This window comes from Crocodylus siamensis, chromosome 2 (assembly GCF_052110815.1).
Source record: "Crocodylus siamensis isolate JL-2025a chromosome 2, ASM5211081v1, whole genome shotgun sequence".
NCBI lineage: Eukaryota > Metazoa > Chordata > Crocodylia > Crocodylidae > Crocodylus > Crocodylus siamensis.
In genome coordinates, this window is record NC_143396.1 from 110,225,631 (window position 1) to 110,249,697 (window position 24,067).

Consider the following 24,067-nt stretch of genomic DNA (forward strand, 5'->3'; position numbering starts at 1 on the left):
TAACTTGTTGGCTTTTTAAATTCTAATGGTATCAAACAAGTATTCCCTTTTTAAATACCACTTTAATGGTATTTAAAACAAGTATTTGTTTTAAATAATGGTATTTAAAATTGTATTTAAAACAAGTATTCCCTTGTATTAATGGTATTTATTAATGGTATTAATGGTAATTTTTTAATGGTATTTATTAGTTATATTGATGGTATATAAAACAAGTAGTCCCTTTTAAATACCACTTTAATGAGTTCTTTCTACTTTTTTAAAGCTGTTAGCTCTCAGGATGATGATATAGGACAGTTTGATATGCAAGATCCCATGGAAGAATCCACAACCTCGTTAGTGTCATCATCAACATCGGCATACTCATCATTTCCTGTAGATGTGGTAGTTTATGTGCGAGTTCAGGTGAGATTGTAATAGAATATACACTATGTCATGCAATGCTAATAGCATTCTTTAAAAACGTATGCATTTAAAAATTGCTTCTAAACTTGATGCTTTAGAGAGACCCATTTTGAGATCTGCTGCTAGATTAACAAGAGTGGGAATTTACTTAACTAGAATTAAAAAATAATTGGCTCCAGCAACTGGAATTCAAAAGAAATGAAGAATTTTGAGAAGCCCCAGGGGCTCTTGAAAATTTTAATTAATCACTGCTTTCCTTATTGACAGTGAGATTTGCTCTGTTGTGCTGCTGTCAAGCTCTTACAATTTTACACTTTTCTGACCTCCTTGTCTTCCCTAGAGAGAAATTCTTATTCTCATCTTATTCAGAAAATATTAGTTAATGAGGCTCTACATCCAGCATGTGTATGAACTGATAAGTTTTTTTCTTTTATATTGCAAAAAGTATTTCTTCAAAAGCCAGCTTCGAGTGCATTAAAAAATTGAGCCATATAAATACAAATGGTATCTTCCACAAGAATCCTAGTCTCTTGCATAAACACAAAAGGCAAGTGTTTGCCATTTAAAGTTTAAGATTTGGATCCAGAAGTTGTTGTGGGCTGTTGGACATCAAAAACTTAGACATGTCTGATCACCCTTGACTTCCTTATAAATTAGGATTAAGAAGGCAAGTATACCTTTGGGAAGGCCAAACCTTTGACACAGATCAAGGGATATACTTGGCTATAGCTAATTATTAATGTAATTTGCTTCACTGTAGTACTGCTATTCATGTAGGAAGCTGCTCTTAATCCAAATCTCTGGATTAATTGAAGTGAACTGGGTTTCACATCCTAATTCTGGGAAGTTTGTGATTATATCAGAGCTGCTCAAGTTTTCAGGCTTCCATGACTGCCATCTGTCTTTTCTTGGTAACAAACCTTTTGGTTTAGAAAATCCCTGAACTGAACATAAACTCTATAGATGGTGAAGCAGAAGCTTTTTATTAAAATTAGCCATAGTTATTCTTTGAACTCGGGCTCAGAATGATGTTTTTAGTGTTTTGTGTTTGTTTTTAGAATCTTTTCTCTTTTCTTTTGTGGCTTAGCCTTCACAGATCAAGTTCAGCTGCTTACCAGTATCAAGAGTAGAATGCATGCTGAAGTTGCCTTCCTTAGACCTTGTGTTTTCTTCAAACCGAGGAGAATTGGAGACCTTAGGCACAACGTATCCCACAGAAAATGTGTCAGTTGGTGGATGTACTTCACAAAGTGGATCAAAATGCTCAGTTAATAAAACTGGGATTCCAGGTGAAGTATTCATTTACCATATTTGCTCACATATCACATGCTCCCAGGTAAAATGTGCCCCTTGTTTTGGAAGGCAGAAGGTAGGAAAAAAGAATTTTTCCAGAGACATGACTGACTGTTGTACAGTAAGTCTTCCAGACAACAGAGTATCCAGAAAGTATGGCATTCTAGAGACATTGGTGAGGCAGAGGAGCGTCCTGGTATGGCAGAACAGCAACTAGAGTAGGTCTGAAACCCATTCAAGGGCAGCAGTAAGCAGTAACACCCCAATTTTGAGAGCTGAAAGAGTTCATATGGTATGTGAATTAACATGACATTTCATAGGCTAGGGACAGATATTACACACAAACCAGTTTAAGTGATCAGAAACTGGTTTAAACCTGTAACAGAATGGATGTTCATTGCACATAAACCAGTTTGAAAATGGCTGAAACTGGTTTGAAATAAATGTGGTTGAATATAGTATCAGACTTAACTGATTTGGGTCAAACTGGTTTATGCAATGTCTATTCCAGATCCCTTTCTGGTTTAAGTTAAACCAGACTCCTCCAGCATCCTGGCATGCTCCCTGGGCTAGGTTCTGTGCTCCACAAAAGAGCTGGTGCCTCCCCTCTGCTCCCTGGCTGGAGCTCCAGCAGAGACTGCAGACATCTGCCTGGCTTCCCCCTGCTCCCCCAACCCCTCACCACTCCCTGCTAAGCAGGGATTTCTCCCTCCCCTCTGCCTTACACAGACACCTCTCAGCATTAGCTAGTATACCACATGTTGGTTATGGTCTGTGCTGTGGCAGATAGGACTGTGTCCACTTAGTTCAAGCTCTTCTTAAATAACTTAGCCCTAATGGAGAGAGACTTTGTTTTTTGATGGGGTGATAAATGGTGATAACAGAGCTGATAAATGCTCTGTTATCAACAAGGGGGGGAAACCCCTCCCTAATCTGTGTCCTGCTGGGGCCTGGCCATGCTTCCTCTCAGCTCAGCGATATGGAAGGGAAGGGGGAGGGCTTCTAGCCTGAGCCACTGCAGGCATGTGCCTGCATTTCTGGGATGTTTGTGCAGTTACAAACTGGTTCAGCCTAGCCAGGTTAGACTAACCTGCAAAGATTGAATCAATTCAGGCTCAGGCTTATTGAATGTCTGTCCCTAGCCATATTGACAATGTTTTTGCACCAAAACTGTTTCAACTTGTGATGCTTTGGATTTACTCTAGGTTCATCACCTGGGCTAGGGAGCCCTCTTGGCAGAACCCGACATAGCAGTAGTCAATCTGATTTGACTAGTTCTAGCAGCAGTTCATCAGGCCTGAGCTTCACAGCCTGCATGTCTGATTTCTCCCTCTATGTATTTCATCCATATGGAGCAGGGAAGCAAAAATCTGCTGTTACTGGTCTTACTCCTGGATCGGGAGCTTTAGGTACAGAATATTTTATTTTTAAAAATTAACAGGAGCAAAATTTGCTAAGTTTTCACAAAGGTTTAAGATTTGAAAAGGCTGCAAAAAGTTAAGCTTGTGTGTGTGTGCGTGCACTTTGCAGGTTTATGTATCTGTCTGTCCATGAACCTGCAGATGGCAAATGCATATGGTTTTATGGAAAAAAAAAAAAAAAAAAGGGTCTTTTTCTGCTAGGAATTTTGGGTTGGACTTTTAGCACCTGAATGAGCGTTTTAATGTTTTAACACATTTCAAAGAGGCACATAAATATTGGCATTTTGTTCGTTTTTTTAATTTTATTACTTTGTTATATTCTAGTAGCTAAAGCAATGATTATGAGTTTTGGTTGGCCCTGGGAAGATCTAGAAATCATCTTGATCATGTGTTTGTAAAATCAACTTTATACTTACACCATAGAAACCACTGAAAACATTTGTAAACATACCACACATGCGTGTGTGTGTGTATAATACCAGGAACTGGTATAGAGAATAGAAGGGGCTAATTGTTGCCCTGAAGAATGGTTACTATACACAAATTGCTATTAAATGTATTCTGTTAAGAAACTGAAAACTGTGTTAATTGTAACTTGGAGTAATGAACAATATTTGCCTTATCTTCCAAATGTTGGTCATTACTCTAAGTCTCCAAGCAACATTTTTTTCCTACTTCAGTTGCACCTAAAAAGATTTTTCCATTTACGTGTTAATTTGAGAAGTTCATTGGAGCTTTTCTCCTTTTTGTAGGTAACGTAGATGAGGAACCTACTTCAGTCACTGGCCGGAAGGATTCATTGAGCATTAATCTCGAGTTTGTGAAAGTAAGCTTGTCCAGAATAAGACGTTCAGGTGGTGCTTCATTTTTTGAGAGTCCCTCTGCAAGCAAAACAACAAGCAAAATGGATACCACGTTAATAAATATATCTGGTATTTATTGGCCATCTTGTCATTCTACCTACATAAATGTTGTGCCAGTGATGAGCTCCATGCTGCTTCATCAATTTTGTATAGGTGTTATTTGAAAGCAAATGATGTGCTATACAATAAGATTTTATTCTTGTAGTGAATGAGTTCCCAAGACACGTTGGAGTCTTATTACATTCTGGTGATCACAAATGTCTGTTTGTAGGTTTACATTTTCCTTTCTGCTAGAGACCCATTTAATTTCTAATGGAATGTTTGTTCTAAGATGGTTCTTTGACATCACTCTGCATGGATTTTACAGATCATGATTGGGGGGGCGGGGGGATGTGGATTCAGCTTGAAGGAATCTGAATCTGGCCCATAATCAGAGAATAAAGAGAATTGTTGTTCAATTTCACCAAAGGCAAGTTAAAAATCATGATATTTATAAGGTTTTGAGCTGGAAATATCAATTCATTTGTATTTGCTCAGATAGTTCAAACATTTTTCAATTGTAGTTCTAATGCCAACAATTTTTCACAGCACCATTATTACCAACAAAAGTTTATGTCATTGTTAAACTTAGTACATACATATTATGTAATATTAACTTTAGGGTATATTTTAGTACAGTCCAAACCAGCATGAACTGTAATTTGTCAATAGCTGGCAAGTTATCAATCGTCTTCAACTATGTGTCTGTGGGCTCCATTCTAGATATGTTTCACGCACGTAAAAGTGGCATCTTTGAATATCAGCGTCTACTGAATTTTGTGTACACCACAACAAGGACAGGAGACAGACTGGCTATTATTTTTCATGGGAATGAGATAGAATGAGCAATATCAGCCTGCTCCCCTTTAGTGAAGTCTGCTCCAGTAACAAATTCCATAGCTAATTAAAGATTAACACTCTTCAAATTTTCTTTTTTATTTGCTTTTAATCAATAAAAACACACCTTTTGATTACAAGGGAAGGATTAACCATCCAGGACAGATCCAGCCTCTACTCAGTCTTAGTCAGCCAGTGCCCCTGCCATCTGGCACACAAAACACAAGGTCAGGGTAGGCAAAAAATCTGAAACATCAGGCAGAGATCCATCCTCAAAGTTATCATTGGTATCAACCTGATACTTGGTACCACTTTTTCACAAAAGCAAAAGAAATTAGAACCCTGGGAAATATACAGCTCCTAGCACCAGTCATTCTTGTCCCAGAAGTTGCAAACCATTATTGTTCAGGGAACAGAATTCTAAGCCAGTTTATGCAAATAGAGGTAAATTAAACCAGCTCAGAACCAGTTCACGTTGTTTCTATACCTAAAACACCCTCCAGAAACTAGTAACTTCCAAATACTATTGACAACAGGTACAAGCATTGACTTCAGAATGTAAATGGAATCCTTAATAATACTGATCACTATAGTGCTAGAGGAAGTAACTATATCCCAGCACTTCCCTCAGCTCCAGTGCCTATTTCTGAAGTTGTTTTTCTATGGTGCTGATTTTCACAGATACTCATTCTTGTCCTTCAGAACATACCTTCTCTTCTCAGATGAGCTCAAGAGGATTCTCCTTGCGGACTAGAGACATGCATTTTGTATCCCCAGGTTCTCTCCCTTAGACACAGAAATGGCCCTCTCAGTGTCATAGAGCACCTCCAAAATATAAGGGAATTGGTCTCAAAAAGGCATGACTTTTCATACATATTCTAGAAATTCAATAAACTGTTCTTACCTGATTTACAGAATTCTGCCATGTATATTCTCATGGACAACACATCTGCAACGTACCATGTAGGCAAATAAGAAAGTGCCTTCTATGATAGTCTTGGCAGGAGGTGATTGTGTTTTAGACATAGTGTGAACAACATGGGGAGACTGCAAGAATAGCTCTTCATCATCTAGGAATTGGCAACAACCTAGCAGACTTTCTAAACAGACAATTCATTACAATGCATTAATACTCTCTGAAAAGTTTGCTCTGAAAAGTTTGCTCATTACACCAGTGTTTCACCTGTGACAACCCATTTTAGTTTTACTTGCAAAAAGAGACTCTTCAAAATGTCCAACTTTTTGTTCCAAGTGAGACGTAAGTCTGGGTCTTTTCAAAATACCATTTTTTTTATACCTTGGGATCCAAGTCTCATTTCCACTGGTACCATTGATTCCCAGAATGATATGCAAATCAGACAGGAAACAGCCACAATGACCCTGATAGCTCTGTATTTCTTAGGACCGTTCTGGATAACATTGCTCCTTGAGATGTCTGTTAATCCTTTGAGACAATTCCACAGAATTAAGAACAGATGCTTCATCTAGGCATTAAGGTCATTACCTCTAGCAACCTGGAAGATAACTGATGCCACTGACAGACTATTACCTTCAAGTCTTTCCACAAAATGGAAAACTCTCTATAAGGAAGACTTATTTTGTTTTAGAATTGGTGGCTCAAAGCAGCCTCGATCCCTTGAGGTTGCTTTATCCCAAAAGTCTTTGACTGAATTCTCTATTTGAAATATTTTGGACTGTCTTCCATTAGTCACCTGGCAGTGATTGCCTAAACCAGTGGTCTTCATGGTTCATTTGTGTGGCCCCCTAAAACATTTTGAATGGAGCTGTAGACCCCTTTTGAATTGTAAGTGTGAGTATTCACATACTTTTGATTGCTCATAATCATTTTTCATGGACCCCTTAGACATGATCAGCAGAACCTCAGGGGTCTCGGACCACATGTTGAAAACCACTGGCCTAGACAATCATGCCACCCACTCATGTCAGGCTTGAGGAAATATGCAGGCTGGTCATGGTCCAATGAACATTTCATTTAAAATATTTCAGTCTTACCTGTTTGAGACACATGTACACTTAAATGGAGCCACACACTTAGGATAGATAATCTTGAAGAAACATATGTTTAACTATAAAATAAATCACCATTCTTTGGTCTAGTATTAAGTGCAGTGCTGTTTTGTCCATATGATATGATGTATGTCCATATTGGGTATAAATAGCTGAAAGCTTTTGAAGGGTAAATTCTCAAACAATTAGGTTTGGTTATCAAAATCTCTTGATAAACTTTTTTTTTTTTTTTTTTTTTTAAATCAGCGGTCTGTGATATAGGATCTGCTTCTTTTAAGTATGACATGCGACGACTTAGTGAGATTCTAGCCTTCCCAAGAGCTTGGTACAGGAGAAGTATAGCCAGGCGCCTTTTTCTAGGGGATCAAACTATAAATATGCCAGGTAAGATCCACTTACTTTCTAAATACATTCTGTAAAGTGAATAAAAGCAATAATTGTGTAACCTATTCTTTGCACACACTTGGGTATAGGTGAATAAAGAAAGCAGCAGAAGCTAAATGATACTATACCCCTTGTGTAACCAGCCTTGCCACAGGGCAGCTCTGATGCCTCCTGTTGGTCATGTGGCCCCTGTCTAGCTCAGGCCCAGCTGCAGCCCCCTTCTGATCACTCACCCACCACACCTTGCTTTTACTGAAGGTTATAAAAGGAGGCTGCCTGTGGGCTCTGCATGAGCCTGAGCCTGTACTGGGTCTCTCCTGGGTCCCCACAGTCACAGCCTTGCACCCCCCAGCTAGCAGGCCCTCTCAGCCTATCTGTTGGGCATCTGTCACCTTAAGGGCTCCTTGTGTGGCTCTGTACCTTCCCTACACCATGCCCCAAGCCTTGCATATGTTCTGTCTTGGTGATGTTGTTTCTTTATACAGCCTCTTTGGACCTTCAGGCCCTCCTGGTCCCTTACCCAGCCCAGGCTCCCAAACTATTAGTCCCACATGCAGCCCCTTCTCCAGGTTCACAGACCCTCTGTGGGTTCAAAATAAAACAAAGGCCACTTACCTGTAAAACCCTGACTTCCTCTGCCCAGGAGGTTTGTCACTGCTCCCAGGCCTGCAGGGTTGTTGATATCAACTTCAGTCCCTTCAGGAGCCCTGCTGCTTGGAGCTCCTCACCTTGTGGCTGCCAGGGACAGGCTGCCTGACTGGGTATAGCTCCAGCCCAAGCCCTCTTCCGGTCATGCGAGCCTTTCATTAGCTCCCTGTCCCACTGGCAAGCAGCCTCACAGGCTGCTAGCTCCTTTAAAGAAGCAAACATACCCCAGTGCCCCATGCACCTTGTCCTGGCAGACCTTTTTAATATCTAGGAATTTGTTTTCCTGTATTAAAGTCATAAAACATCAAAAATGTATCAAAGTGTGAAAATCGGATCAGTTTTTTTTAATTTTTTTTAAAATGCATAGATAGCATGAAATCTGCTGCAAAGAAAGAAAAATACCAAATATCAACCAATATGTATGCATAAGTTCAGTGTTGCATGTCATTAACCAAAATCAGAATAAAGTTATGCAGCATTATGGCCACTGTTCTTTTCCAGTAGCATCTGGTCCTGGAACACCAGATTCCATTGAAGGGGTAAGCCAGCATCTTTCTCCTGAATCATCGCGTAAAGCATACTGTAGAACTTGGGAGCAGCCTTCCCAGTCTGCTTCATTTACGCATATGGCACAGTCACCCAATGTTTTCAATGAGCACAATGCAAACAACAGCATGTCACCTGGGACAGCATCTCACAGTTTAAAATCTCCAGCTGCTACAAGATCCAGGAGTGTATCTGATTCTTCAGTTCCCCAGAGGGGTGAGTGGAGGATTACTTAAAAATAAGTAAATAAATAAATGTTTCATGGCGATCCCTAGAGTAGTTTATAAATATATCACTGAAAAGAGCTCATCATAGCAAAGTCATTCAGAATGATGGAATGACTTTGAAGTTCTAAGTTTTCATTCTGGTCTTGCACTTGAACAGCTCTTAAATCAGAGGTGGGCAATTATTTCAGCTGGAGGGCCACTGAATGACTTTTGGTGACTTGTTGAGGACTGTAAAGGTAGCCCTGCCCTTTGATGGGTGCCTTGCCCCCTGATCGCCATCTTGGGACTGGAAGTTCCACCCCTAGCCCCTAACCTTTTGCCATCGGAAGTCTTACATCTTCTCCCTTCCCTCTCCCCTTCCCCCACCCCCCCGAAGTATTCCTTTGTGGGGGGGGAGTGCCATCTTGGAACCAGGAAAAAAAACAAAACTAATAATATACTAAAAATCAAACATCTATTATAACATATTTTAATTTTATTTCAACAAATATTTTTGTCCTGATTTACCTGTTTGTATTGTGTATATAGAGGTGATTGCATAATAGCTCAAAATAAAACCTTACTCTTGTATATTGGTGGGAAGGGGTTTGAGAGGGTTGTGAAGGGATGTGGATGAGGAAGTGGGATTTGTGGGGTGGTGTGGGTATGGCGTGTGTGGGTGGATGTGCCCACCTCCCTCCCCCCGGCTCTGCAGCAGGGGGCCACATGTGGAGGCACAGAGCTGGCCTGGTCCGATAGCATTCAGCTTCTGGCTGGTGGCATGGTGATCACCCATGGTCCCTGTTCTCATCCCCCAATTTCTCCCAACAAGAGTCCCTGAGACCCTTATTACTTGAATTTCCACTTGATGGAGGGAGGGGTGGGGAAGAGCTACCGAGTCTCCAGGCAAAAGCCTCTTCTGGGCAGAAGTTTCCAGTCTTCAGAAGCCTCTGGAGGCTGGGGTTGGGGTTGGTTGCTTTGCAACCAGAGCCTAAATTGTTGCTGCATCTGGCACTTCCTGGTGGCTTTCAGACAGGTAGCCACGGGCCAGTAATATTTTCTTTTAGACAGGCCCCATGGGCTGTATAGAATGGCCTGGTGGGCCGGATCTGGCCCATGGGCCATATTTTGCCGCCCCTGCTTTAGATGGAAATAAAACTCAATAAAGTGGTTCTGAAATTTTGAACATGAAATTCAAAGGTGGGGAAATTGGCAGCCTATATAAAAACTGGGACCTAAAAACAATCTGGTAAGGTGACAAGTGTCCTCAGCTCCTTTGAAATTTTTTGCAGTATCATATCTTAAGGCCATTTTTTCTCACTGTATTGGTGTCTTCTCTTTGTAACAGGACTATTCCCGTAGCACTCAGATCAAAACCTAACAAGTCCATCTACTCTATTTAAAAAAAAAAAAAAAAATGTTATGGAATTTCTTGTGCTAGAGAAAAAGGTATGTGGCTGGAGTAAGAGAAGTTTTATCTTGTACTGCAACTTCACTTCAGCTACAATGATGCTTTCTCTGTCTCGTGACAGAGGAGCTGTAACAGGGTGGAAGCAGCTTCTAGCTCCCTGGCCCTGGTGCAGCTACCCTCCAGCAGGGTAACACATACAACTGTTGTTTCTCCCAACCCTGCCCCACTCCTCAGCTGCAGTGTGAAGACAGCTTCTACTGGGAATGGAGCTGTGCTGGGGCTGGGGATCTGGAATCTGCTTCCATGCTGCTCATGCTTCTCCCCACACCCACTCCCCAGCCCAGCCCTGGTGCAGCTCCCTTGCAGCTGTGTTCACACTGCAACCTTGGGGAGGGGAACAGCAGGGAAAAGTGACAGTGACATAGGCACAGTTTCCAGCTTCTCTCAAAGTGGAAGGTATGCCCACACGGTAGTCCTGGGGAGGGGCTGGAGTAAGGAGAAGCAGCCGCAGTGCAGGCACAGCTCCCAGCTCCTTGCTTCTTGGCATGAGCACAGTCACAGGCAAAGCCCTGTGGCTCTTCAGGCAAGATCCAGTGGCTCCATGGGCTGGATCCGGCCTGCTGGCTGTACGTTGCTGACCCCTGGTATAAGCAGTTCATACAGGGAGTGTGAAAAAGAAAAGGATCCATGGCTACATAGTAATTCATTTGTAATGTGTGAGTGTTTTCATACATGTCTCTCTCTCAGAACTATTTTTTCAGCAATGGGTAATGGTAGGAGGTGAATACTGTTTCTTTTGTAGAAACTTGAATTCCTATTTTTAATTTTTTTGTTTGTTTTTACATAAGTACTATGTTCTAATCTTTTTCATGTAACTGGCAAATAAGATTTGGTAGTTGATGTGTAAAATGCATGTCTAATAAATATTTTAAGATCTTGTGTAGAAGAGTAAAGATTAAACAAATATTTTAATGATAGTATTGATAGAAAAGTAAAGGAGTCCATTTTCATGATCGTTAAGGCCACACAGAAAACTTCACATTTTTAATTTTTTTGTTTTTCTTTTGTAGTGCCCTTTGAATATAGTGGCAATCTGTCTTCTGTTAGGATCTTTCAGTGTTATAAACTTACTGTTGAATCTAAACATTTTCCAAATAGAAGGCAACTTTTTTGAGTTTTGACTTCCTGTCTTTTTAGATACTCTGTCAAAAACTTCAACTCCATTTAATAAATCTAATAAAGCTGGAAGTCAGCAAGGTGCTCCGTGGGAAACGCTGGTTGTATTTGCTATGAATTTGAAACAACTAAATGTCCAAATGAATATGAGCAATGTAATGGGCAACACAACGTAAGTTTAAAAAAAAAAAAAAATCGGGCTTTTAGTTGTTTGTTGATGTTTGAACATATAAAATATTGCTGGAAAATCTAATCAATCTTTGTTCCTTCAAGTCATTCAAAGCTTGTGGTTGTCTAGGTTGGGGTATTCTACCCCTGTCAAGCCCCTTGGACCTTAGTACTACCATCCAGCCATGGTCTGTGGGGAGCGCCATGGTCTGTGGGGTGCGCTATATTGGGTGTGCAGGGCCTGATCCAGCTCATAGAACAGTCCTGTGCTGTTCATCTTACCTATAGGAGCATTGCTGTTGTAGGCGATTTGAATTTTTTACAGCTTCAGAATCCTGCCCATTTTAAGAGATCCTAAAAACTACTATCATAATATTGCATATTATACTTATGATTAATTTATCCATTTAAAAGGAAACTTGCTATAAATGATGGTATCTGCTTGGGGCTACGTTCAGGACTTGGGATCTTGTATGAAATGACACCCTCAACAGTGTAGTTGACTTCTAGAAGAGACATTTTTCCTGTGCTTTGCAGGCTGGTGACCACAGGGTCATTGTAGCAGGAACAGCCTCTAAATTGTCAGCATAAGCCACGTTCTAAGACCACAATACCATTCCAAGAGGCGCAAAGCTCCATAAAGGTCATTTTTATATTGAATGGGTTTATGTTCACAGTTCCTGTATCTTCCCTGTTCACCAGGAAGAGAATGTAGGGAAACGAAGAAATATTTCACTAGAGCCCAAATTTTGAGAGGGGAGAGAAGGAGGAAGGAAGGAAGAGAGAGTGTGAAGCTCTCTTTTAGGTTCTCCAAAGTTAACTTACCGCAGAATTTAATACATCCATGATTTTGTTCTTGGCATGTTCCTGAACTGAAACACTTCAAGGCTGAAAGCTTAAGCTCTGAAATATCTACCTCTTTGAGAAAAGCATGTATAATTGAAACTGAAATGTAACATCCAGCAGCTTGTCCACAAACTTTTTCTGATTCTTCTGAAACTATTTTTCTCACAGTTTTCTCTTTCAAAGAACTTTTTCTTTCTTGGCCCCCCCAGAATATGCAGTAAAATAAGTGTGTATCTGACCTAATGATAAATCATTTGTATTAATTATTCTTTATAGTGGTATTTTAAAAAGTGTGTATTGAAAGCATTCATATACATGTATATATGTGCATATTTTTCCCCATCTCTTCTTTCAGTTGGACCACCAGTGGTTTGAAAAGCCAAGGTCGTTTATCTGTTGGCAGTAACAGAGATCGTGAAATTAGCATGTCTGTGGGTCTGGGAAGATCACAGTTGGACTCCAGAGGTGGTGTGGTTGGGGGTACCATAGATGTTAACGCCTTGGAGATGGTGGGTAAGTTGGAAAGATGGTCGATATTTGTTTGCTATACAACGTTCATTTAAATTATACCAATTCAGGGTATAATACTATACAAGTATATCACTAAAGATTTTACATAATCATAGAGTCATAGAAAAATTAGGGTTGGAAGGGGCCTCAGTAGGTCATTTGGTCCAAGTTGCAGGACCATCCCCAACTGTATCATCCCATCCAAGGCTTTGTCTAGCCAGGTCTTAAAAACTTTCAAGGAAGGAGACTTCACAACCTCTCGGTAGCCTGTTCCAGTGCTTTACTACTGTCCTAGTGAGAGAGCTGTTTCCTCATACCTAGCCTAAACTTCCCCTGCTGTAACCTGAGACCATTGCTCCTTGTTCCGTCATCTGCTACTAGTGAGAAAAGTCCAGCTCCATCCTCTTTGGAACCACCCTTCAGGTAGTTTTAGGCTGCTATTAAATCCCCTTTGTCTTCTCTTCTCTAGACTAAATAAGCTCAGTTCCTTCAGCCGTTCCTCATATGTCATGTGCCTTAGCCCTCTAACCATTTCTGTTAATGTGAGAAGCTGAAGGCAGGTGTACAAGACAAAAAAAATTCTCCTGTCTAAATGTAATTTTAATGACACAACCAGATTTGGCATACATTTTGGTTTCCTACCTGTACCTCTTGTTCACCGGGCAGGGCATGGTGGAGTGTGTAGAGGAGTCTATGTACAAGCTCTGAATTCTAGGGCTTGTTCTTTGTGTTAGGACTGCTCTGAATCTACACTGCCTGTCTGCATTCCTTTACTGGCAATCCATCAGGTAGTAACTGGAAGACTGTGATAGCACTCTGACTCCCCTAAAACTCCCAGAGTATGCTGATCCTGGAGGCTGGCTGGTGTAGGAACTGAGTATGTCATCCCATCTCCAGTAAGAGGACTCCCAAGCATTTAGGAGGGAGATCTGGTGGCTTTCCAGCCTCTCTACACCACCAGAGAGTCGCAAGGTTTCCCAGGCACTACAGAGTCTGGTCTTTTTAACACACTTTTCTCTGTTGTTAAATTCTTCTGTTTTAGCTCATATTTCTGAACATCCAAACCAGCAACCCAGTCACAAAATTCAGATTACTATGGGTTCTACTGAAGCACGTGTTGACTACATGGGATCCAGTATCCTTATGGGGATCTTCAGTAATGCTGATCTTAAGCTCCAGGATGAGTGGAAAGTTAATTTATATAACAATATAGATTCAAGTATCTCTGATAAAAGGTAAAACTTCTTTCTGGGTTTTTTGGGGTTTTTTATGCCGAGTAATATCTAATTTTGTCTATTCATGTTCTCCAAAAGGGAAAAGGAGCCTAAGGCCACATCCAGACATTGCGTGAATGTTTGGTTCCCGAAGGACGAGTGGCATGCCTTGCACCACTGCTAGTTGTCCCTGGGGAATGTCTGTGCTACATATGCTTTGGCACATGGCAGGTTACCTTGGGGCAGTAGAGGAGGCTGGGGCCAGCACTGCACTGGTGCCAGCAGCCTTACCTGGGGTTCTGGGGGCCTCCTAGGGCTGAAATAGTGTTGATTCTGCTGCACAAAACCTGGCTGGCAGCCGCAGCAAAGCACCAGGCAGCCTGGCCCAGCTCTGCTTTTCAGTGGCACACGCTACCCATGTGTGCACTGCTCAGCTCTTTTTCTCTGTAGGGGTTTTTTTTTTTTGACCCCTGGGTATCCAGGGGTCAAAAAAAACCCTCTGCACTGCTCCCTTGCAGTGGTTTAAAAGTAAATTTTTCATAAGAGATTTGTTAGGTTCTACCTGGTAATGACAACAAAAAATGCACGTTAAGAAAACAAAAAGTACCTTTTTGTACTGACCAAAATAAACTGAATTAGTTCTGCTTGTTCTTTTTTATATATATATTCTAGTGAGATATTTGTCCATGGAGATTTGAAGTGGGATATTTTCCAAGTGATGATTTCAAGATCAACCACCCCAGACCTGATAAAAATAGGAATGAAACTCCAAGAGTTCTTTACCCAGCAGTTTGATACCAGCAAGCGAGCTCTATCTACCTGGGGGCCTGTTCCTTATCTTCCTCCTAAGACAGTACCTAACAATACAGAAAGAAGTTCACATGAGCAATGTATGTATTAAAACAGTTTAATTAAATATCATCTTTCTTCCTACAGATATGTATGCTTATCAGTAACTTTACCCATGTGAAGATGAAAATGGATAAAAATTTTGTTGTTGAGTTTTCTAGCTGAGAAATTAATCATCTTCCCAAATAAAAGTTTTGCATCTTAAACCATGCTGATATGGTTTTTGTTTTTTTGTTTTTTCAACATTCATTTTTAATATTCTTATTTTATACATGGGTTTTCCCTCGCTTTGTTCTCACTCCTCCCCCTTTTCCAGACGGGGAAAAATGGGAACGTATGATGTCTCAAGATAGATCGGTTTACTATTAGGGCTGTCAAACAATTAAAAAATTTGATTGCAATCAGTTGTGTGATTAAAAAAATTAGTTGTAATTAATTGCAATTTTTAAATTCGCAGCTAAAAACTCAAAATTATGTGCAGAAAAACTCAGTTATGCAAAATTATGCAGGTACTTTGTGGGGTGGGTGTGGAGGGGAATTTGAAGGTGTGGGGGGCTGTGGGTATGTGTGTGTGTGGGGGGGAGGGGTTTGGAGCCCAGAGACAGGGAGTTCCCGCATACCCTGGTAGGATATGGGGTACTGTGGGTCAGGAGTAAGGGGCAGCAGCAGGCTGATGGGGCTGTGGCTTGGGAATGCGGGACAGACAAACAGACACACCACCCAGCAGGTGCCCATGGGGGCACATCAAGGCCCCCACAGTGAGGGAGTGTGGCAGAGTCAGGGGCAGGGGCTGGGGTGAATGGGGCCCTGGGGCTAGGACGGGTTGTGGGACAGAGCTGCGGGAGGGGCTTCCACCTCTGCACACACCCTGGGGATGGAATGCGGGGGCATGTGCCCCCCAGATTTGTGCATGGGGAAGAGGTGGGCTGCTGCTGCAGGCTGGGGCTCTGTGCCCCACTGCCTTTGCCTCGGGAGCTGTGCCCTGGCTGTACCGTGTCCCCTGCCTGCCTGGCTGTGGGAGGCACAGCATGGGGTCGTGCGGCTCCCAGGGCAACAGCAGCAGGGCACAGAGTCCCAGCCTGCAGTGGCAACCTGCCTCTGTCCCATGCACAAATCCAGGGGGCATGTGCCCCCCATGCCTCCCCTGGGATGTGCACAGCAGCGGGAGCAGCCCCCATGCCCATGGATGAGAGCCGCCTGTGACTCTGTCCCACGACTTGGCCTGGCCCTGGCCCCAGGGGCCCACTTGCCTCTGCCCTAGCCCCACTTCATCCCTCACCATGGGGCCCTCGATTTGCACCCTTCCATACCCCTTACCCTTCACAGATTTGTCTGCTGCACACTGTTCTGCACTTTGCCAGGCTGTGTTCGTGGCTGCCTGCAGGCTGTGGCTACATGTCTGTGTGCGCCCCTTGCACACTGCAGCAGCAACCCATAGTGTACACCTGGGCTGCCTTGTGGTCCTCTGCACTGCCACCGTTGCCTCATGGGGTGGCCCAAATGCGGTGGTGGCGGTAGCAAAGCAGAGCCCAAGCGCGCACTCAAAAACCACATGCTTGATTAATGCCTTAAAAAAATTAACTTGAACAGCAATTGACACAACTGCAATTAATTCACAGCCCTATTTAATATGGAATTATTTCAATATATCTTTTTCTAGTAATAGTATAAAAAAATACCATACGAAAGGAAAATATTTGGTGTTTTTTCATAAACTGTATTTTACAAACAGTTCTACTTGTTAGAAAAGCTGAAAGTTAATAACCAATAGGATCTGGTGTTTAGAAGTAGTTGGTACATTGATGCACCTGTCATGCCTTAGGTAAACAGACCAGAGAACATTTCATGTTACTTTTAGTATTCATCTTCTGATCACCATTTCTACTGACTGGAATTCTGAATATTTGTTTAAGCAGCAGTCTCTTTAGCCAACAATTATTCTTAGTTTATGTTTAACAGTTGTTAAAAAACAAGATGTTGAGCAGGGGGGGAAACGAGATACAGTTATTTAAAACAAAAAAGTGTGGCGTGGTATATAATGTTCAGATACCTTATTCCAAATCTAATGAAACATCTCCAGTGGTGAATGTTCTATTCAGTAATTTTGATGGCCAAGCTTGTTGGTCAGAATAGGTACACTTTATTTTGGTGTTCTATGACTTAAACCACAAGAAACCTGTGGTTTGCATGTTTATTGCTGCATGGTACAGAAAAGCTCCCTTCATGCTTACATTCTGGATCTCATTGCTGCCCTTCTGTACCGTCCTATTTCTCCAATATAACTGGTCTATGTTAATTTTGTTTACTACTGCTACTATTTTAGAAGTGTATCCTCCTCTTCACATTCGTATTACAATCTGTTTTGACAGTTTGTACCTCTAGGGTCCTGTGGTATTTAGCCTTTTTTTTGATTAACCTTTGTTGCTATTTGTATTTCCTATATCTCGTGACATCAGACAGGTGTTAGAATTTACAATAGTTGATTTCTGTAGAAATATGACATAAAACTTGTTTTTTTGACATGATGCCTGTCCTTGCAGCCATTGCCATGGTGACTAGCAATGGCCACTTCTGGTGCCATTTATCTTAACATAAGAAGTGCCCTATTGGGTCAGTCCATCAAGCCCAAAACCAGATAATCCTTATGAGGTGTCTGACTGTAGCTTAGTTTTTTTGTGAAGACTGAGACAAAGTAGCTGTTGACCTCTTTGCATCTTCTGTTAGGAGTCCCCCCTGGCTAGTTAACAGCGGACTTACATCATCCCTGGTCTGTCATTTCTGGCCAAAATACTTAGAGAACCTCCTTAACTTCCTTTGCTAGATGCAGCTTGTTCTTTATCTTTGCCTTCCTGATTTTGCCCCTGCAGGTTCTTGCTATTTCCTGGTACACATCATTGGTGACCTGCCCATTCTTCCATTGCCTGTAGGCTTTCCTTTTGCATTCGAGGCATTTTAGAAGCTCCTTGTGCAGCCATATTGATCTCTTGCCATTATCCTTCTGCTTCCATCATGTCAGGACAGATTCTTTTTGGTCTTCCAATACTGTGCATTTTAGAAGCTCCCAGTCCTGTTGGGCCCCTTTATCCTTCAGTATATTCTCCCATTACACCTTGCCTATTCACTCCTTGAGTCAGATCAAATCCACCTTTTTGAAATTTAGTAGCATCCTAATTTTGCTGACCTCATGCTTTCCCTGTCTCCGAATCTGGAATTCTATCATTTTGTCATCACTTTCCTCCCACCTTTCACATCCTCTGCCAGTTCATTCCTGTTGGTCAGGACAAGACCTGAGACAGACGATCCCCTAGTTGTATCCTCTGCTTTCTGAAACAGAATAACTCCACACAAGTTAGGAACTGGCTTGACAATTTATGTTTGGCTGCATTGTTCTTCCAACATATGTCCAGAAAACTGATGTCTCCCCATCAGTACCATCTCTCATGGATAAATTTGTCACCTGCTTGAAGAGTGCTTAGGCCCAACTACATGGGTGACAGAAGATAATATTATGCACATTATACAAATCCATGGTGCACCCATATACTGAATACTGTGTGCAATTCTGGTCTGCATCTCAAAAAGGATGTAGTAGAATTATAAAAGGTACAAAGAAGGACAACCAAAATGATCAGGAGTATGGAACAGGTGCCGTACCAAGAAAGACTAAAAATATAATATGGGTCTAATAAAATCATGAAGCATGTGGAGCAAGTGAACAGCAAACTGTTATTCACCAAGTCCCAGAATACTAGAACTAGAGGGCACCCCCTGAAATTAGGAGACAGGTTTAAAACTAACAAGACAAAATACTTTTTTAACTTACGGAATTCACTGCTACAAAAGTTAGTAGAGGCAGATAGCACGGCCAGGTTCAAAAAGAGACTAGATCAATTCACAGATAATAGCTCTACTAATAGCTGTTAGAATAATTGGAGATGTTTCCTCTGGCATCTCTAAACTAACAATGGTGGATGCCAAGAATGGTAATGGACCACTCTAAATCTATCCAGTTCAATGCTCTCCCTGTCTACAGGGGTTTGCCCTAGGTTAGGTGCTGTTCAGCATGTTTGTTAATGATATGGATGCTGGCATAGAAAGCTTATTGAGCAAGTCTACAGACAACACAAAACTGGGAAGGATTGCAGACGCACTGGAGGATGTGAGCACAGTCCAGAAGGATCGTGACAGATTGGAAAAATTGCTAGAGCCAACAGGATGAAGTTCAATATGGAGAAATGCAAGGTGCCACACCTCAAGAAGAAAAATTGAAAATGAATATAAAATGGATGACATCTGGCTGGATGGCAGCACTCTGGAAAAGGACTTGGGAGTCCTGGTAGATCACAGACTTATATTGAGTCTGAAGTGTGGTGAAACTGCACACAAGGCGAACCTGGTTTTGGGATACATCAATAGAAGCATTAGGTGCAAGACACAGGAAGTGAAAATTCCTTCCTGTTGGTTAGGCCTCATCTGGAGTGTTATGTGCAGTTCTGGCTCCACATGTTAAAAAGGATGTGGAGAAGTTAGAGAGGGTCTGGGGTGGGCAGCAAAGATGTTAAAGGACTTGGGAAGCAAGTCATATAAGGAAAGTTTTTCTCTTTTGCTACAGAGAGGAGGGAATGGGCCAATGGCATTAAATTGCAGCAAAGTACATTTAGATTGGATGTCTGGAAAAACTTCTGCACCATTAGAATAGTGAGGTAGTAGAATTAGACTGCCTAGGGAAGTGGGGACTCTGTCACTGGAGGTGTTTAAGAAGAGGTTCGACAGCCACTAGTCAGGGATGATCTAGATGTAGCTATGACTCTGTACTACTAGGGGTATTTCCCAGGCTTCTGGGCTTAGTTGATACCCCCTGCCTTATCCCGCCCCTTTCTGCTACATGCGTCTGACTGTTTTCAAGCCTCCTTTGGAGGCATTGGGTGTTGGCTATAGTCAAGGCTTGGGATTTTTATTGGGGTGTGCTAGTGCTCCTGCTGGGACCAAAGCTAAAGGTTCCTAGCTAGAGGGTCTTGCACCTCTGCTCAGGATCAGACCAGTCACCATATTTGGGGGCAGGAAGGAATTTTACCCCATGGTCAGACTGGTCAGCAGACAGTAGGGGGAGTTCTGCTTTCCTCTGTAGTGAGGAGCATGGCCCTCTGCCAGGATCTCTTGAACATATATTGACAACATTTCATAGAAGCAGAACATTGGCTGACATGGTTCCTCTACTTACCTCTGGCAGATAAGGTTATTAGGTCTGTGTGGCGTCAGGGTTGATGGCATTTGTATGCAGAATTGAGATTATTGATTTTATAGGCTGTTTTTGTTATGGATGATCCTGCCTTAGGCAGGGGGGTTAGACTACATCAGTGTTTCTCAACCCATGGGTCAGGACCCAAGTGGGTGGCAAGAATATACAAAAGCGTCATGAACAAACTTTAAAAATGATTTCTCCTTTAAAGGAGGAAAACACAGGAAGCTGTGGGTTTTCCCTTGCAGGCTGGCAGAGTTACAGCCTGCAAGGGGCTGCTTGTGGTCCCCCATACCCTCCACACACCCACGCCCACACATTGTGGGGCTGGAGCCTGGGGGCAGTGGGTTGGGAGTGAGAGGTATTGAGTTGGGGCTGGCCATCAATGTTTATAAATGGGTCCTGGTACAAAAAAGGTTGAGAACCACTGGACTAGATGACCTCTGGCAGTCCCTTCTAGCCCTGAGTCTCTCTGATTCAGTGACTTTATTTTTTTCCTCTAGTGCTGGATGCAGCGCATCATCGCCACTGGCCAGGAGTTTTGAAGGTAGTTTCAGGTTGTCATATATCCTTATTTCAAATTCCTTTACCAGAAGATGGAATGCAGTTTGGAGGATCAATGAGCTTGCATGGAAATCACATGACACTAGCATGCTTCCATGGACCTAATTTCCGATCAAAATCTTGGGCACTGTTTCACCTTGAAGAGCCCAACATTGCATTCTGGACAGAAGCACAAAAAATTTGGGAAGATGGTAAGTAAAGCATTTATTCATCCTGTACTTTAGGATTCTTTTTTTAAAACATAATTGGCATTGGCTTACTAAGCATATGTAGAGCTGTTTTTATATTTTGAATCAATTTTCTTCTTTTCCCTCAAAATGTGTTGTTTATTTGGGACAGAAGCAATATGAACCTGTCATTGGTATATAAAGGAAAACACCTAATTGAACGATCTAATACATCCTTGGCAAATGTACAACATAGTTGCTTGCAGTGGTAGCAGACTGGACCTGAAGGTCCCAGGTGACATTTTCAAATGTCATGCTCCTACCTTGTTTAGTTGAAGCCAACATATTGCAAAAGTAGAAAGTTAAACTTGTTGCATTAATAATTGTTTCTGTCTGCATTGCTGCTGAGGATTTGACTTCTGTCACTCACAAGCTTTACTTCACTGGTTTGCTAGAAGTATTTCTGATTTGTACTTGTGCATCTGAGAGGAGAATCTAACTTTTGTAACATTCAGAATGTGTGTGTGTTTTAATTGTAACAGGTTCTAGTGAGCATTCTACGTATGTTGTACAAACCCTGGATTTTCATTTGGGTCACAATACAATGGTCACCAAGCCCTGTGGAGCCCTAGAAAGTCCGATGGCAACAATTACAAAGATAACAAGGCGTCGTCATGAAAATCCACCACATGGGGTTGCAAGTGTGAAAGAGTGGTTCAATTATGTTACAGCTACAAGGAATGAAGGTAAGATTTCATGTTCATTTATTCACATCCATAATTTCTGTTCTGATTGCCAATCTCTGCAGGGTGTGTTGAACTAAAGCTGTTGAAATTAAAAAGGGAAAGCAAGTTGACTAAAATAAATAGGTATTTTGTTTCTGAGGCTAGTAGTATTTACAGAATGTAATTCAACAGTGTACTGACTACTTGGAGACGTTACTCACTTGAAGTCAGTATATTGTATCTGTTACAATCATTTCCATTAGTTTTGTTCCTCATTTCTCTGTATTTTATTTTATCTGGCTTTTTTTTAAAATTGCCCAAATATAGTATTGCAATGTGATGCTGTAATTAATTGCATTAAAATAAATGATAGATATGTCAAACTGTCTTTGACTTGAAAACCTTGTATGCTAACCTTAACTACTTAGGAGGCACAGAGGATGTATGGTGACAAGTTGACATACAGGAAGGTATTTGCATTCCAAATCTCTCTCTTTTTGTAACACTCAACAAGATATTCTTTTATGCTTACTTGCAATCTGGAGCTAACTTTTAAAGTTTCAGAAAATTTTGCCATTTTTAGTTAGTTGTAACATGGATTAAAAGGCACATCATGATTATTATAAAATCTAGAGAACATAGGGCTGTAATTTATCATTACTGCATGAATAGAAATGTAATTGAAATGGATTTCGTGCAAAACATCTGCAGGTTGTAGGACATACTAAAAGATGTATAGCTTCTTTTTTATCAAAGAAATTCAGTTGTGACAAATTATGGATGTGTAAAAATACTGTACTGATATTGTGAAGTGTATTTCTTCCTTCTAAATGATGCGACAGGATGTGGTGGTCAAAAAGCTTGCAGGTACAGATACTGGGAAGATCATATCTATCTAGTCTGTTCCTGTATGTAGACTTGTTACCATACATCCTGCGTGCCTCCCAAGTATTTAAAAATACAAACAAATGTAACACCTGAAAAACCCCCAAACTTATGTTTGTGTGTTGGATGTTTTAATGGCCAAGTATCAGTCTGGAGAAAGAAAGAAAGAAATGATCATGAGTCAACATTTTTCCTGCAACAGTAGCCTTCTTTTACCTTTTTTTAACTTGTCAGATGTTGAAGAACTTATACCATTTTAAAGGTGAAATCATGATATATTCGAATAGTGTTGCATGTGTCTGCTACAGGATAGTTATCCTTTATTTTAGTTGCATCTTAAGGCAGCAGCACTTTTTTCCTCTCTTTGTACATGGCCTAGCTGACACAGATGCAAATGATGATTTACCTAGCCATTCAGGTCAGGCAGTCAGACAACCAGATGTGCTGCTAGCCACATCACTGCCTTGTATGCTGTTGGCTACAGAAACTGTTATGCCTTAATCTCACTACTGCAATGGGCCTATTGGCTTAGGTGGATCTTACTTATGCCATAAGTCCTGGTGTTAACTTGGGTCTCTAAGCTTCTATAGTAAAAATAAGTGAATTCTGAAAAGCTGAATAAACTGAGTGCAGTTTTGGCAGTAATCGTTGTTTCAAATGATTCCATTCATTTCATGCATTTGGTTGAAATATTTACTTATGTTGGAATGCTACTGATTGGGGGCAGGGAGGGGGACATGGACATTTCCCTAAAATTTTGTTAGATGGGCCTGCTGATTTTTTTGGGGAGCAAAGTGCTCTGAAACAATGTTATACTGTACTCGTCTCCTTATAATATATCAATGAAAGTATATGTGTGTGTGTGTGTGTGTGTGTGTGTGTGTGTGTGTGTGTGTATACACAGATATACACATGTATATGGGCAGGGTGTACGCAAACATGCACATACATTCATTGATATATTTTAAGGAGACCAGAACAGTTGTTCAGTTGTTTCAGAACACTTTGCTCCCAAAATTAGCAGGGCTATCTATATAGATCCTTTCATTTCCATTTGCTGTACTCTGTATGGTTCACATTGTTCAAAAGTGATTTTAAAATGTTAACTCACACAAAACTTGCATAAATAGTAAGATGAATGGTGAGAGGATCATACGGAACCTGAATATGGATAGTGAAAACATATAGTGATGCTAGAATGAGCTTTGTAGATGCTGTTTTCTCGGACTTAGAATAAGGATGCATGAGCTGTTAAGCTGGGCTTTAAGCACATTGGTGTACTACTGTTTGGAAAACGTAATGCAAAAGAAGAGCATAAAACACCATTTCTTAGTATTGACAGGTCATAAGAATAACTTAGCACTTAATACATTGTTATAAATTGTATTAAGCGCTTATATGCTTAATACATTTATTAAGAGCTTAATACATTTATTATGGGCTTAATACACTGTTGTGAAAACTGACCAGCAGAGACTCTCTGTGCCTGGTGAAGGGTGACTGTGCTGGAAAGCTTGCTAAGGACTCTTTTCCAATTACTCAGTTGGTCTAACAAAAGATATCACATCTGACCAGAGAACCTCGCCTGCCTGTCCTTAGACCAACATGGCTACAACCAAAAACTCAGCTCTAATACATCGTTA

The 24,067-nt window shown here is 41.2% G+C and overlaps 1 protein-coding gene across 7 annotated transcripts in view; it reads left to right on the forward strand.

Annotated features, from left to right (window-relative positions):
- Window positions 1-24,067, forward strand: part of BLTP1 (bridge-like lipid transfer protein family member 1) — a 245,235-nt gene that overhangs the window by 214,414 nt on the left and 6,754 nt on the right. For 5 of the 7 annotated variants that reach the window (XM_090036587.1, XM_090036592.1, XM_090036590.1 and 2 more), the window contains 12 exons: window positions 266-405; window positions 1,493-1,694; window positions 2,904-3,107; window positions 3,872-4,051; window positions 7,133-7,270; window positions 8,420-8,680; window positions 11,279-11,429; window positions 12,627-12,784; window positions 13,824-14,016; window positions 14,668-14,885; window positions 20,587-20,838; window positions 21,357-21,560. In XM_090036587.1, the coding sequence (XP_089892713.1) occupies window positions 266-405; window positions 1,493-1,694; window positions 2,904-3,107; window positions 3,872-4,051; window positions 7,133-7,270; window positions 8,420-8,680; window positions 11,279-11,429; window positions 12,627-12,784; window positions 13,824-14,016; window positions 14,668-14,885; window positions 20,587-20,838; window positions 21,357-21,560 (2,301 nt within the window). The remainder of the gene's footprint in view (window positions 1-265; window positions 406-1,492; window positions 1,695-2,903; window positions 3,108-3,871; window positions 4,052-7,132; window positions 7,271-8,419; window positions 8,681-11,278; window positions 11,430-12,626; window positions 12,785-13,823; window positions 14,017-14,667; window positions 14,886-20,586; window positions 20,839-21,356; window positions 21,561-24,067) is intronic. The other 2 variants (XM_090036588.1, XM_090036591.1) reach the window with 1 other exon arrangement.